We start from the raw sequence: 14,224 nt of genomic DNA on the forward strand, positions 1-14,224 counted from the left end.
CCAGAAGCTGGGAGCTCCATCTAGTTCTTCCACTTGGGGTCAACTTCCGTAGCTTTCCCAGGTACTTTAGGAAGAAACTGGATGAGAAATGGAGCAGCCAGAACATGAACTGGCCCTCATTTGGAATGCCAGCATTGTCAGCAGGTGGTTTGATCCACTAATTCACAGTGCCAATTCTTCTCCACTAGTTTTGCTTTATGTCCTTTTTTTAAAAGGATTTATTTATTTTCACTAAAAACAGATTTAGAGAGAAGGAGAGACAGAAAGATCTTTCATTCACTGTTTCACTCCTCAAATGGCTGTTAACAACCAGGGTTAAGCTATCCTGAAATATGGAACCAGGAGCTTTTTCTGGGTGTCCCACATGGGTACAAGGTCCCAAGGCTTTGGGTTGTCCCCTGCTGGATCAGAAGTGGGGCAGTCAGGACATGAATCAGCAGGCATATGGGATGCCAGAGCTGCAAGCTGGAGGATTGGCCAGTTGAGCCATTGCACCAGCCCTGGCCTGTATACTTTGAAGCTTTATGATTGGACGAATAAATGTCCATGACTGGTGCTTGTTCCGTATGAACTGGCCCTTTCTTCTCTGAATCTGGAAATCCTTTCTCTTAAATCGTTTTTGCCTGATATTGATACAGGTCCTCCAGTTTGGTTTCAATTGAGGTATCAGGAATGCCTTTCTTATCTTTATTTTTAACCTACTCATTCTCTTGTATCTGAAATATACTTTTTATAAATGGCATATAGTTAAATATTGGTTTTTTTAATTGGTTTTCTCTGGGCCTTGCCACTCCTGACATGAAGGCTGCATGCTAGCTGTCTTTATCACCACATGTATACTTTTTGTATATTTTTCATTTTGTATTGTTATGATACAGTTCCATAGCCTCAGGGATTTCCCTTATCTGTCCCCCCAATCTCTTCCCTCCACACCGATTTCCCCTATATTATTATAACACTATAATTCTTCATAAACAGTCGTAAGTCCATCATTGTGGGCATGGACAATGGCAGAGAGTCTACCATCCTGTTGTCAAGATATATTTAACAGCTTCATTGGGACTCTATCTTTGATCTGGAACTAGAAATGCATACTGCTTTGTATCCTCACATCTGGATATGACAGTCTCATTACACAGTTACTATACATACCTTAAATGAAAAGCCACACAACAAAATCAACAAGAAAAAAATAGAAATTCACAATGCCATGAAGTTAAAAAAATAAACACGCTCCTGAATGACTAATGTGTCTCTGAAGAAATGAAGAAGAAAATCAAGAACCGCTTTGGAAAAAATGCTGCTATTGTATGACCTGTGAGTCAGTGAAGAATTTAATATGAGAAAGAAAAACTGCTTTGAAGAAATGAAACTAAAAACAAAAACTTCAAAATCCATGAGATTTGATTTCCAGTGATCTTTGTTGGTGAGATGTGTCTCCTGTAGGCAATAGATACATGGATTTTTTTTTTTTGATTGAGGAATAATATCAAACTCACAGCTGATCCCTCACAGGAAACTGCAAGCCAGAAGAGAATGGAGTGACATATTCCAGATTCTAAGAGGAAAAATCTTTTGGCCCAGAATAACATACCCAGCAAAACTTTCCTTTGTCTTTGGAAATGAAATAAAATTCTTCCACAGTAAAGAGAAGCTCAAAGAACATGCCTCTTCCAAACCTGCCGTACAGATGATACTTAAAGATGTTCTCTTGACAGGACAAACTAATAGTACTCACCTAAACCAGAGGCGAATGTGAAGAACATCCCAGGAGAATAACAAAACACTAAATCAAACAATGAACAACCCATTGCTAAAATGACAGGACTGAATTACCACCTGTTCATGTTCACCCTGAATGTAAATGTCTTAAACTCATCAATCAAACATCGTAGATTAGGTAAATTTGTTTTAATATGAAAGTGAGCTATCTTCGACTTGAATGATGATGTTTAGACTATTTACACTTAATTTCACTATTGAGATTATTTGGTTTGACTGCAGCTTCATTAAGTGGGCTTTTTGTGGTGGTTTCCTGTATGACTCTTATTGTCTTCGTTTGATTAGCTGTGTATTTTTGATCATTATGTATCCATTTTTTTAGTCTGATGTCTTATTCTGTATTTTATAGTTAGAGTGGGTTCTTTAGGATTGATAACTTACAGTTTTAACTTAGAACCATTTTGCTCTCGCTTGGTTACACCTCACATATGGTATAAGAATCATAGAATAGTATCCTTCAGGCTTTCTTCCATTTGTACTATGGTTGACATGCACATTAGTTTTAAAATTGTTCATGAAGCCACACTGTGTTAGCGATAGCTCACGTGTGAAGGAAATTTAAGTGATAAGGGAACTCTCCCATGTTTATCTACGTAGGTTGCATTTTCAGTCCTTTCCTTTCTTTCCTCTGGACTCCATCTACTTAAAAGAAGCCAGCAACATTTCTGTGTGAATTTGCTGCTGATCAATCCTTCCAGCTCTTGTAAATCTGAAAAATGCTTTATTCACTTCCTTTTCGAGTGTGCCTGTTGAACATGCAGTCTGAGGTTAGACGGTGCTTCTTTTAGAACTGCAGAGACACCCGTTGTATTCCTGCTTGGGTTGTCTTTGAAATGACGTCTGCCGTTATCTTTTTCCTTTGCCGCTCCTGTAGCCCATGTCTTTCTCTGGCTGCTTTTGAAGTTAAGCAGTTTGGCTGTAATGTATCTTAATGTGATTTTCTTCATCATTTTGTAGCTGGAGTTTCTTGATCAGTTTTTGACCCTGTGCATCTAGAATTGTCATAAAATCTACAAGGTTTACCGGCAATGTCTCTCCAAATACCTTTTTCTTGTCCTATCTCCCTTCTCTCTTTTTGTGTCTCCAATAATGCGTATGTTAAGTTGCTTGAAATTCTTTTTAAAAAATTTTTACTTTTTATTACTATCATTATCATTTTTGATACAGTTCCATAGGCCCTGGGATTTCCCTTATCCCCTCCCCAATTACTTCCCCCCTCACTGGGTTCCACTATATTATTACTATAGCATGGTTCTTCATAAACAGTCATATGTCCATCATTGTAGGCATGGACAATGGCAGAGAGTCCATCATCCTATTGTCATGATATAGTAAACATTTTCTTTGGGAGTCCATTTTGATCTGGAAGTAGAGATGCATACTGCATTGTATCCTCACATCTGGATATGATAGTCTCCACTACACAGTTACTATGCATCCCCTTAAATGAAAAGCCACAATACAAAATCAACAGGAAGAAAAATAGAAATTTACAATGCCATAAAGTTAAATAACATGCTACTAGATATGATAGTCTCTGTTACACAGTTACTGTACATCCCCTTAGATGAAAAGCAACAAAACAAAATCACCAACAGGAAGAAAAAAGAAATTAAAAACACCATAAAGTTAAATAACATGCTACTGAATGACTAATGTGTCACTGAAGAATTGAAAAAGAAAATCAAGAACCTTCTTGAAGAAAATGATGCTCTGTATGGTCTATGAGTCAGCGAATAATTAAATGAGAAGAAAGTGCTTTGAAGAGATGCAACTAACAAAAAAATCAAAATCCATGAGATACAGTTTCTGCTCATCTTTGTTGGTGAAATGTGTCTCCTGTAGGCAACAAATAGATGGGTTTTGTTTTTTTAATCCAGTCTACTAATCTATGATGTTTGATTGATGAATTTAAGCCATTTCCATTCAGGGTTAATGTGTATGGGTGGCAATTTGAAATTATGTTTTCAAAAAATAATTTGCTTTAATCTGTGTCAAGTTCATTAATCTTTATTTCTACAGTGTCTGATTAGTTGTTAAAATAGCTCATTGTGTATTCTTTTAAAATCATATACATACAGTTATGTCCCAAATTTATCTGAATCTTTTCATGCTATACCTGTCTATTATTTTTTTTAATATGGGACCAATACTATGGCATAGTGGGTTAAGCCATAACCTATGGGTGACAGTGTGAGTCCCAGCTGCTCCACTTCTGATCCAAGTCTCTGTGATGTAGCTGAAAGAGCAGTGGGGGTTGGGCCAAGTGCTTGAGCCCTTACACCCATGTAGGAGATCGGGAAGAAGCTCCTGGCTCCCGGCTTCAGCCTGGCTTAGCCCCCAGCATTATAGCTATTTGGGAGTAAAGTAACAAATGGCAGATCCCTATTTCTGTCTCTCCTTCACTCTGTGTAATTCAGCCTTTCAAATAAATGAATAAGTCTTTTTTAAAAAAAATTTGAATATACGCCAATATAATACAGCCATGAATATATTGATAATAATTCTATTTCTCTTCTTTTTGCAAGTCCAGTATCTAAGTCAACTATGGGTCAATTTGATGATTAGAATGACTTTGTTTTTATAGGTCATATTGTCCCAAATTTTTTTGGCATTCATGTAATATTTTAAAACTGCTTTATTAAGATGTGACTCACATATACCAACACTCACACCTCTGAAGAGTACAGGCCCATAGCAGAGTATATTCACAGAGTTGAGGGTACGGGCCCATAGCAGAGTGTATTCACAGAGTTGAGGGTACGGGCCCATAGCAGAGTGTATTCACAGAGTTGAGGGTACGGGCCCATAGCAGAGTGTATTCACAGAGTTGAGGGTACGGGCCCATAGCAGAGTGTATTCACAGAGTTGAGGGTACGGGCCCATAGCAGAGTGTATTCACAGAGTTGAGGGTACGGGCCCATAGCAGAGTGTATTCACAGAGTTGAGGGTACGGGCCCATAGCAGAGTGTATTCACAGAGTTGAGGGTACGGGCCCATAGCAGAGTGTATTCACAGAGTTGAGGGTACGGGCCCATAGCAGAGTGTATTCACAGAGTTGAGGGTACGGGCCCATAGCAGAGTGTATTCACAGAGTTGAGGGTACGGGCCCATAGCAGAGTGTATTCACAGAGTTGAGGGTACGGGCCCATAGCAGAGTGTATTCACAGAGTTGAGGGTACGGGCCCATAGCAGAGTGTATTCACAGAGTTGAGGGTACGGGCCCATAGCAGAGTGTATTCACAGAGTTGAGGGTACGGGCCCATAGCAGAGTGTATTCACAGAGTTGAGGGTACGGGCCCATAGCAGAGTGTATTCACAGAGTTGAGGGTACGGGCCCATAGCAGAGTGTATTCACAGAGTTGAGGGTACGGGCCCATAGCAGAGTGTATTCACAGAGTTGAGGGTACGGGCCCATAGCAGAGTGTATTCACAGAGTTGAGGGTACGGGCCCATAGCAGAGTGTATTCACAGAGTTGAGGGTACGGGCCCATAGCAGAGTGTATTCACAGAGTTGAGGGTACGGGCCCATAGCAGAGTGTATTCACAGAGTTGAGGGTACGGGCCCATAGCAGAGTGTATTCACAGAGTTGAGGGTACGGGCCCATAGCAGAGTGTATTCACAGAGTTGTGCATAACTCACCTGTCAAGATGGGAATATTTTCATCCCCCCAGAAAAAGCCCACACTCATTGACAGTCACCCCCAAGCTCCCCTTCCCTAACCTACCCTTCACAACCGTTAGTCTGCTTTCTTTCCCTATGGGTCTGCCAGTCATGGACATTTCACGTGCAGGAAATAATAAATGCATGGTTGAGTATTTTTCACTTATCATGAGGCTTTCAAAATAAGTCTAAGGTATGCATACATCATCCCCTTCCATGGTTGGATAATACTCCACGGTTTAAGCCCAACTCATTCGGTCTAGTCATTCACCAGTTGAGGGATACTTGGGTTATACATGCCTGGAAGAAAACTTGATTGGATGCCAAACACGGTCAACTTTAGCTTTTGGGGGGTGCTGGGTACTTTAACTCCTATGAGTATTATTGGTCTTGCTTCTAGTATGTGGTAAATTCCCTTGATCATCATTTGATGCTGCTGAGTTTTGCTGATAAGATTTTTTTTTTGCAAGATCAGAGTAGTGCTCAGTTTGGAACTAATTATTCCCCACCCTCGAGGTGAGATCTGATTGGGTTATCCCACATGCACCCTGTTACTCTTCCCAGCCCAGGAAACACTGCGCACTGGGACCTGCGGGCCTTCAGGGGTGTTCTTTTCTGACGTCAGGTACTTTCGTAAGCTCAGGTCAGCTCACCCAGATTCCCAGGAATGTCTTCGAGTAGGCCTCTTATTCCCGTACTTCTCTTCATTGGTTCCAGCTGTTTCAAGTGTCCTAGTGCTTCCTCTGAGTATCACAGAGCTGCTGAACCCCTCGTGGTTTCCTTTGTTTGTGTCATGGCCTGAAAACTCTCATAAAAACATAAAACTCCACAGATCAATCTAATTCTCATTTTTCCAACATAGCTGCAGACAGAAACACTATGACACATGATGTAAAGATGGCAGCCCTGGCTGTCGGCCACCAGGGCACTGCAGAGAGGCGTGTGAGCCATCATTCACCAAAACTTAGTCATGACATTTCACATTGCAATTTCTATCTTTTAATGATGGATAATGTGTCAATATCCATTCCTTTAGGGAATCCATGTGTGCCAATTGCTTCTTTGAATGTGGGAACATTTATGTCTCCTCTCACAGGTGATCAGCGAGTTTGAAGCCTCCCCTGACTCATTTTCCTACAGAATCCCCAACCTGAGTCGGAACCGTCAGTACAGCGTCTGGGTGGTGGCCGTTACGTCGGCAGGAAGAGGGAACAGCAGTGAAATCATCACGGTAGAGCCATTAGCTAAAGGTGCGCCACCGGGAAAGCTCTCCCTGTTCTGCTGTTACTCAGCCACTTTTAACGCTCTGTTCTTTCTGTAACAGAACTAACAATGCCCTGAAAATCAGGTAAACCAGAATATCACATTTCAGGCCAAGAAATCGAGCAGCTGTCAGCTGGCTCTGAGTGTTCATGCCAATGAGAAAGCCCTCCCCGATGAGAAGCAGCTGTGTCATTAAGAATGAGGGCCTCTCCGGTGTGGGTGAAAACCACCATGTGCATTCTCCCAAGGATGGTCTACTTTCACCATAATCAGTTGTGATGCTTCTGAAAGAGAAATATTCATGTTGTGTTCTGTGGAATGTGGAGCCGACCAAATGTAAGAAAGTTGATAACCACTCATCTGTGGGCAAAATGCTGTGAACAGCGCCCTCACGTACCAGTGGAAAATTGGAGTCACCAAAGAAAAATAGCCTCCTAAAAATGAGTATGACAGCTTTTCAGGTGGATGTTAGATTGGTCCCTAAAAAAAACACAGAGGGCCCAAGAGATCCTGCTGGTAAATTACCTCCAGCCAGGGATCCCAGACCCCTAAATGAGCTCTCAGGGTGAAGCCATTTCTGTGTGTTGCAGTTCCAGGCCAACAGGTAATGCCTCCTGATCTTGAGTGAAGAATCTTAGCAATGTATTAATAGCATGACCTCCGAGAGCCTGAAAGAGAAAAATAAACATCCCAAGATTCCAATTTTACCTCCAGGAGTTCTTGATAATATACTTGGTGTTGTGGTAGCTGAAAAAAAAAATAGGCAGAATCAAATAGCAGGAGAAAAGAATTATGTTCCATTTTGAACATAAATACAAAAAGTAAACAACTCTATGGTTGGTAAAGAAAATAAATTGGTGGAGGTTTTTGGTCTGTTGTATCCTTCAGGCATCTTTACTCCTCTAATATTGAGAAAATAGTTAAAATAGTTAAAATCATCAGGAAAAATTTTGGAAATAAGGACTGCACCGTGGGATAAGAGCAAACACAATGAAGCGTTTTGTGGGGTTCACCATAGCTTTGCCTCCCTGCATCCTTGTGCTTTCAATGACCTCGTCAGGAATGGCCTGGCTACTGCAGGGAGATGTGACTCACTCAGAAGGGGTACAGCTGAAAACTGGCTACTTCCACTGGGTGGGCATTTTCTGGGGAGATGAAATGGCATTAGGCCATTTTGTAAGCCATTTTGAGTGTCTGTGGTGCCAAGTGTACTTTGAAACATTCTTGGAAAATGGAATTAAAAGATAGCTATTTCTGGCACAAAGTGATTTTGAAATCCATGCATAATGTTTTTATAATAGGTATTTGCTGTGAGATCTTGGAGTTCCTCTTTTTGTCAGGTACCAGGTTAGGAGTATAGGGTGTTTAGTCAAGGAAGTCTGATGTTTGAAGCAAATAGCTCCTCCACCTTAGTGGTTTGCGTAGTGGAACAGTTCAACATGGTGTTTTGGCCAAGTGGATCCCTCCACATGGTGATTCAGAGATCCAGGCCATCCTACCTTATGAGTTTGCAAACCTCATTTCCCTCTCTTCCAGCCCCAATCAATGGGCAAAGAACTTAATGACGGTAGGGAAAGTTTCTGTGGGCAGAGCTGGAAGTGCCCGCATGGTGTGCTCACGTATCATCACACAGAACCAGGTCATGGCTCTATTGACACGAGCAGCCCTGGGAAGTAGAATCAGGCTGAGCATCCTGAATCTGGATTTGTTCAGCACAGAGCGTTCTCGTGTAAGGATGATCTAACCAAACGTGTCTACGGTCTTCCCTCATGCAGCTGTGGTTTGCTGGAAAGTCAGCTGGTCCACAACATCGCAAAGCCGTATGCTCCAGTGCACACTGAATTCAGTGCTATAAAGAAATAGTGTGAGCGGATCTCACGGAGAGGTCAGAGGTGGAAGGGTGTGGCCACAGAGGGATGAGGCAGTGTGCAACAGGCAGTGCTGCTGAAGGAAAGAAGCAAAGCCAGAGAATTTATCGGAGGAAGGCAGAGATGCTGGGTCCTGCCGGGACCAGGACAGGGACAGCATCCCAGAGTAGGTGCTTGGCTGTGTTGGGCTTATAACCTGCTAGGGACTGTCTTTGTACTCAAAGTGACATGGGGTGTCACTGCAGGGTTATAGGCTGAGGCAGGAGATATTTGATCCTGTGTGTGTGTGTGTGTGTGTGTGTGTGTAATGAACTTTATATTTTAAGTAATTTTAGATTTACAGAAAAATTTCGAAGACATTTCAGAGTTGTCATTTATCTCCCACCTTGTTACTTTGATCACTAATACCTTAAGTGTGCGCTGGCTGTGATTAATGGTGGGTGGGCTATTTAAGACCACCCTGGTCTTATTCCTGAACAGATTTCAGAGAGGTAAGCGTAATTAGCGTAGGAGACCAGTGACAGGTTGAACTGTCCTTGTGATCAGCTTGGACCAGCTAATGGAACGGAAATGCAGTGGAGTGTAAAGTGAGCTGCGCGTGCATGACTGAGAGCACTCAACAAGGAAAATGTGCCTGCAAGTGACACTGACTGCTGAAGAAGATGTGGAGGAAGTAGCTTCTGAAACAGGTGACAGGAGCTGTGGCCATTGGGCAGATTCGGCCCAAGGTGATGAGAGCCATCCTCTTGGAGTTGGTCACAGTGGGGCTTGTTCTGCCCTTCAAGAGATGTCTGGCAGGAAGGAACCACGTGGAGTGGTCAGCATCTGGCTGTGCCTGACGTGTGGAGATGTGAAGAGGATCACTCGGAAGTCAGACTGAGGGTCCAGGATGGATCCTGCACAGCAGAGGAGGGGCAGGCAAAGAAAAAGGGATGAGGCCAGGAAAGAGAGGATCCATGCAGAATTTTCTGGGGGCTCAGAACAGATCTAAGGTCAGGGTGGGGTCAGCTGAGGCAGTTGCTGCAAGAAGGTCAAGTAAAGAGAAATGCCCCTGCTCTTGTTCTGTGGCGCACTGTGCTGGACTTGTGACAGAAGCTCCAGAGGGCTGGGGAGGACCAGGTGGTAGTGAGCCTGGGAAAGTCAGAAAGGAGGTGGGAGGTGAGGAAGCAGCTGGCCCCAGAAGTACTTCCGCTTTGACACATATGTCATGTTTGTCTACAAAGGATGGAGGAGCAAGGAAGCTGGAGGCAGGACAAGGTCTGGTCCCAGGAAAGTTCTGATTTTCTTGGTGTCCTGAGGTCTGCTATCAAGGCAAGTTTGCATGGTTAATAGAGACTCCAGTGGAGAGGATGGGGTTGGTAACCAGAGAGTGGACAACCTCAGGCCTGAAGCTGGGAGAAGCAGAGTGATGGCTGAGGATCTGGTAGCAGGAACGGCAGGGGGGCAGAGTGTCCTTCCTCTGCCAGCTCTGATGCATCTAGGGAGGGTGGAGGGAGGAACAAACCTTGGCAAGGGGAAGGACAGGAAGGTGGGAGGTGAATTGCAGGACGTCCTGGCAGGAAGTGCCAACAGCATAGTCAGAAGGGCACAGTGGCTCCTAATGGCTCAGCAGTGTGGATTTTTCCAGAACTGTTTAGCTCCTGATTCTTGTGCCCAAGGATCTGCATTTGGAGTGGATGTTGCTCTGGGTGGAGTTGTTCCTGTAGCAGTTATCACTGTGAGGATCCAGATATGAACAGAAATTGTAGAGCAAATGGTTTATTCTAGAAATAAGAGATACCTCTGAGCCCAAGGCACTTGTTTTAGGTTGCTTTGCATTTTGGCACAGACCAAGGCAGGTCTACAGTTACCTGAGGGCAGGTGGCAGAATCCAAATCGCAGACTGAGCTAGAAGGTGAGGGTTGGCACCTGTTGGAGAGAGCGGCAGGATGGAGCTGTGGAAACAGCCGTGCTGGGGATGGGCGCCAGCCTGGGAAGGGGGCCAGAGCGAGGAGGTGACAGAGGGATCGCTGGCCGTAGCCAAGAGCTGGGCCACCTGGCTGAGGACAGTGTAGGATCAGGTGGGACATCCAGGGGGCGGGTGCAACATAGCTTCCCCTCTGCATCAGCTGAGATGCTTGTTAGACAACAGGCTCCACGAGGCACCTTTAGAACTGATGAATCACTGAGGCCAGGGTGGGAATTACCCAGTTAACAAAGCTTGCAACAGGGTTGGTTAGCTCGACATTAGTGACTGCGGTCTGTACCAGATGGCTTCCTAGTGAGCTGACTCTGCCTTCTCTGGAGTTCCAGAGCTTTCCTTGAGCCTGCCGCTAGCCTCTGTGTCACTGCAAGTCCTCAAGCCTGGGTGTTCAAGGATCCCAGTGCTGGCCCGCCTTCATCTCCCACGTGTGTGCATCCCTGTATCCCCAGCTCCCATGGTGATGCCTGAAGCGGATTAGCCAAAATAGTGGAAAGAGATAGGCTCTGGTTGCTGCCAATCTCCCCAACCCCTGAAGATGGTATCCAAGGTTCAGCAAGATTTGGGCAAACTGCTTTTCCTTTGTGTCTGGTGGCTTCTGTGACTTGGCTCAAAGAGAAAGCACCAGAAACCTACCACCGCTGTCCCCCTTGGTCTTCAGGGAAGCCCCTTTTGAGGAAGGTTCCCCAGAACATTTTCCTGTCCCCTTTCTCCTCCCTCTCCTGGGGCTGCCCATGTTCCAGGTATGTCCAGGCACCTGGACATCTAGATCGCTAGCCTCAGCCAATGCCTCTTCCATGGAGACCACCCTGAAACGCTCCTGTTCCTTAGAGCTTATGCAGAAGATGAAGCTGGCACGAGAGACCACAAAATCGCTAAGTTGGTGCCCTGGTACTTCTTCCTGCCTCTGGCTCTTTCTGCTTTATGTTGTCTACTTTCTTAGATATTAAAAGCATATTTTAATGCACAGTTCTGGTGTCGAGATAGATAGTTTCATAAAGTTCCTTGAAAAAAATAATTGGCCTCATAGAAAACACAGCTTGGAGTTGCATGGCTTATGAATCCCCAGATATTTCATCTGGACTCCCCATGTTAAGTCAATAGCAGAAAAATAATGCTACGCTGGGGGTTTTCAGGCATCTGTATGTTCTTGAAGTAAAACTCCATTTAATCCTAATACCAGAGAAGAGTGTTGACGGCTGTGATGCTAGGGCTTCATGTGGGGTGTTGGGGAATTGCTGTTGTGCAGAGGTCACCTAGGAGGTCACCTGGGCCTCAGGTTGCACAGGCTGGGGGGAATGACTGGGCTTGTGCTCTGTTTGATCTCCAGCCCCTGCCCGAATACTCACCTTCAGTGGGACGGTGACTACTCCATGGATGAAGGACATTGTCCTGCCTTGCAAGGCTGTTGGCGACCCTTCTCCTGCAGTAAAATGGATGAAAGACAGGTAACCAGTTACCCATCCTGTGCCGTTAAGGAAAGCCATCTACCTCTTGCAGGAACTGCCCAGTGCAAGGTCTAGCAATGCCCTAATGTGTTCATCCACATGTATTCATGGAAACTCAAGGAATCTTGCTGTCAGCACAGAGAGCAGACATGCCAGCTTTATCCAGGGTCTGATCTTTCGGGTCAATCCTCCATACACTCAGAGCCTGGGAATTCCTAAGAGCATCTTGCAGAAAGGACCATCTAAGCAATAATCACTGGGAAATTTGTTGTCTCTTGTTACATAAAGTGTGAGTGTCACAAAGTTATTGTGTGACAAATGGCACCTCTCTCTTCTCCCTCAGAGATAGGGAGCCACCATTCTTAACTCCAGGACTGCTTTTCTGGACTCAACTGTAATTATTTCAATAATAGCAAACTAAGATAGATGGAAGAAAGTAAATAAAATGGATTCTGTCCATCTAACTTTCTAAATGACTTTCTCTGTTCAGGGGACGGAACTGGGTTGAGAAACCACTTACCAGAACAGAGATTTGCTGTAATGGATTCAGAAGAGTGCCTTTCAAAAACGAACACTTAAAATATAGAAACCATTGAAATTACCAGCTTGGTCCAGTAACCATTTTTCCCACTGTTTTTAAAATCAGTTAATCCAAAGAAAATATGTAAGCTCCTGAGGCAAAGTTGACTTTCTACCAAGTAAGGCGGTGACCCCAGATGGCTAGACAATCTGCCAGCAGGGATTGGCTGTGGTACCCAGGAAACAGGCTTTGTATGCTTTTTAAAGGTTTATTTATTGATTTGAAAAGCAGAGAGAAACAGAAAGAAAAGAGAGAAAAAGAAAGTGATAGCTTCTAGCCCAAAGAGCTACGACTGGGGCTGGGCCCAGCCAAAACCAGCAGCCTAAAACTTCAGCCAGGTCTCCCACATGAGTGATGGTGACCTCTTCAGCTACATTCCCAGGTGCATTTGCAGGGAGCTGCATCTGGCAGCAGGACAGCCAAGACTCAGATCGACACTCACATGGAACGCCGGTGTGCCTGGTGGTGGCTTAACCTGATGTGCCACAGCACTGGCCCAAGGAAACTGTTTCTTATCACAATAAATTTATTACCATCTTGACATAGCTGATTTGTGTGTGTGAAGTTTAAACTTTATAAGTCTTCACTCAAAGATTATCAGTGATCCCAAAAATCCATTTCCCCTCTAGGATTTGGCCAAAATCACCTTTCTGTACTCAAAAGGAATTCCCAGATCAGCAGAAAGAGGGGGTTCTCCAGGGCCCCATGGCTTAGCGCCAGGCACAGGGTGTTCACTGGTAGGTGTCAGGGGCAGAATCCAGACCCAGGCCCACCAGCCCCTGCTTCCCAAGTCACGCTTTCTACAAAGCAAGCACTCGGCTACCTTCCCCTTTCTGTCCTTCCTCCACGCCACAGGGCTTGCTGAGCTTCCCGAGGCGGTGGTCACTGCTGCCGAAGTCTCACACTCTTCAGCCGGTGGGGGTTGTAATTCCTTTAATCTGTGCATTCTTCTTCCTGTGAGGCAGTAACGGGACACCCAGCCTGGTGACGATTGATGGGCGCCGGGGCCTCTTCAGCAACGGCAGCTTCATCATCCGCACGGTCAAGGCCGAGGACTCTGGCTACTACAGCTGCGTTGCCAACAACAACTGGGGCTCGGATGAAATCATCCTCAACTTGCAAGTGCAAGGTAGGGAGCCCGGGGCTCTTCTCACACACGGGGGCTCCATGCCAAGATGAAAAGCAATGTGCACCAAAAATTCATGAGTGTTTCCATATTACCAAAAACCTCCATGTTTGTTTGGAAAAGCAGAATTAAGCTCCTCAAAGACAATAAAAGGCATTCACAACCTCAGAGATAATGCTAGGCTATGATACATTTTTTCTTTTTACAAACATATCACAAACGCTTCTTGCTCTCTCTGCTTGCTGCATGTCTAGCCTATATATGTACAAGTGCAACCCAGAAAACACAAATGAAAAATAAGCCTAAATTGTATTTTTTGAACATAAGTCGATTTTTCTATGCAATGTATAGAAGAAGACGCTGCCTGAAACTCTAAGCATTGCTGCAATGTGTAACTGTATAGTTATTACAAGGTGTTTAGTTGGTTCTGGATGTACGCCAAACAGACATTACAATTTAAGAAGATTGTTGGTAGATTTGGGTGTCAAAATCCCCAACAGCCATTATTTGGGTTCATATGTGGACGCGACATG

The 14,224-nt window shown here is 44.4% G+C and overlaps 1 protein-coding gene across 1 annotated transcript in view; it reads left to right on the plus strand.

Moving 5' to 3' along the window:
* Positions 1 to 14,224, plus strand: part of DSCAM (DS cell adhesion molecule) — a 526,318-nt gene that overhangs the window by 457,124 nt on the left and 54,970 nt on the right. The window contains exons 21-23 of the mRNA XM_058661256.1: positions 6,543 to 6,696; positions 11,868 to 11,985; positions 13,531 to 13,694. Of these exons, the coding sequence (XP_058517239.1) occupies positions 6,543 to 6,696; positions 11,868 to 11,985; positions 13,531 to 13,694 (436 nt within the window). The remainder of the gene's footprint in view (positions 1 to 6,542; positions 6,697 to 11,867; positions 11,986 to 13,530; positions 13,695 to 14,224) is intronic.

Source organism: Ochotona princeps, chromosome 3 (assembly GCF_030435755.1).
Source record: "Ochotona princeps isolate mOchPri1 chromosome 3, mOchPri1.hap1, whole genome shotgun sequence".
Taxonomy (NCBI): Eukaryota; Metazoa; Chordata; class Mammalia; order Lagomorpha; family Ochotonidae; genus Ochotona; species Ochotona princeps.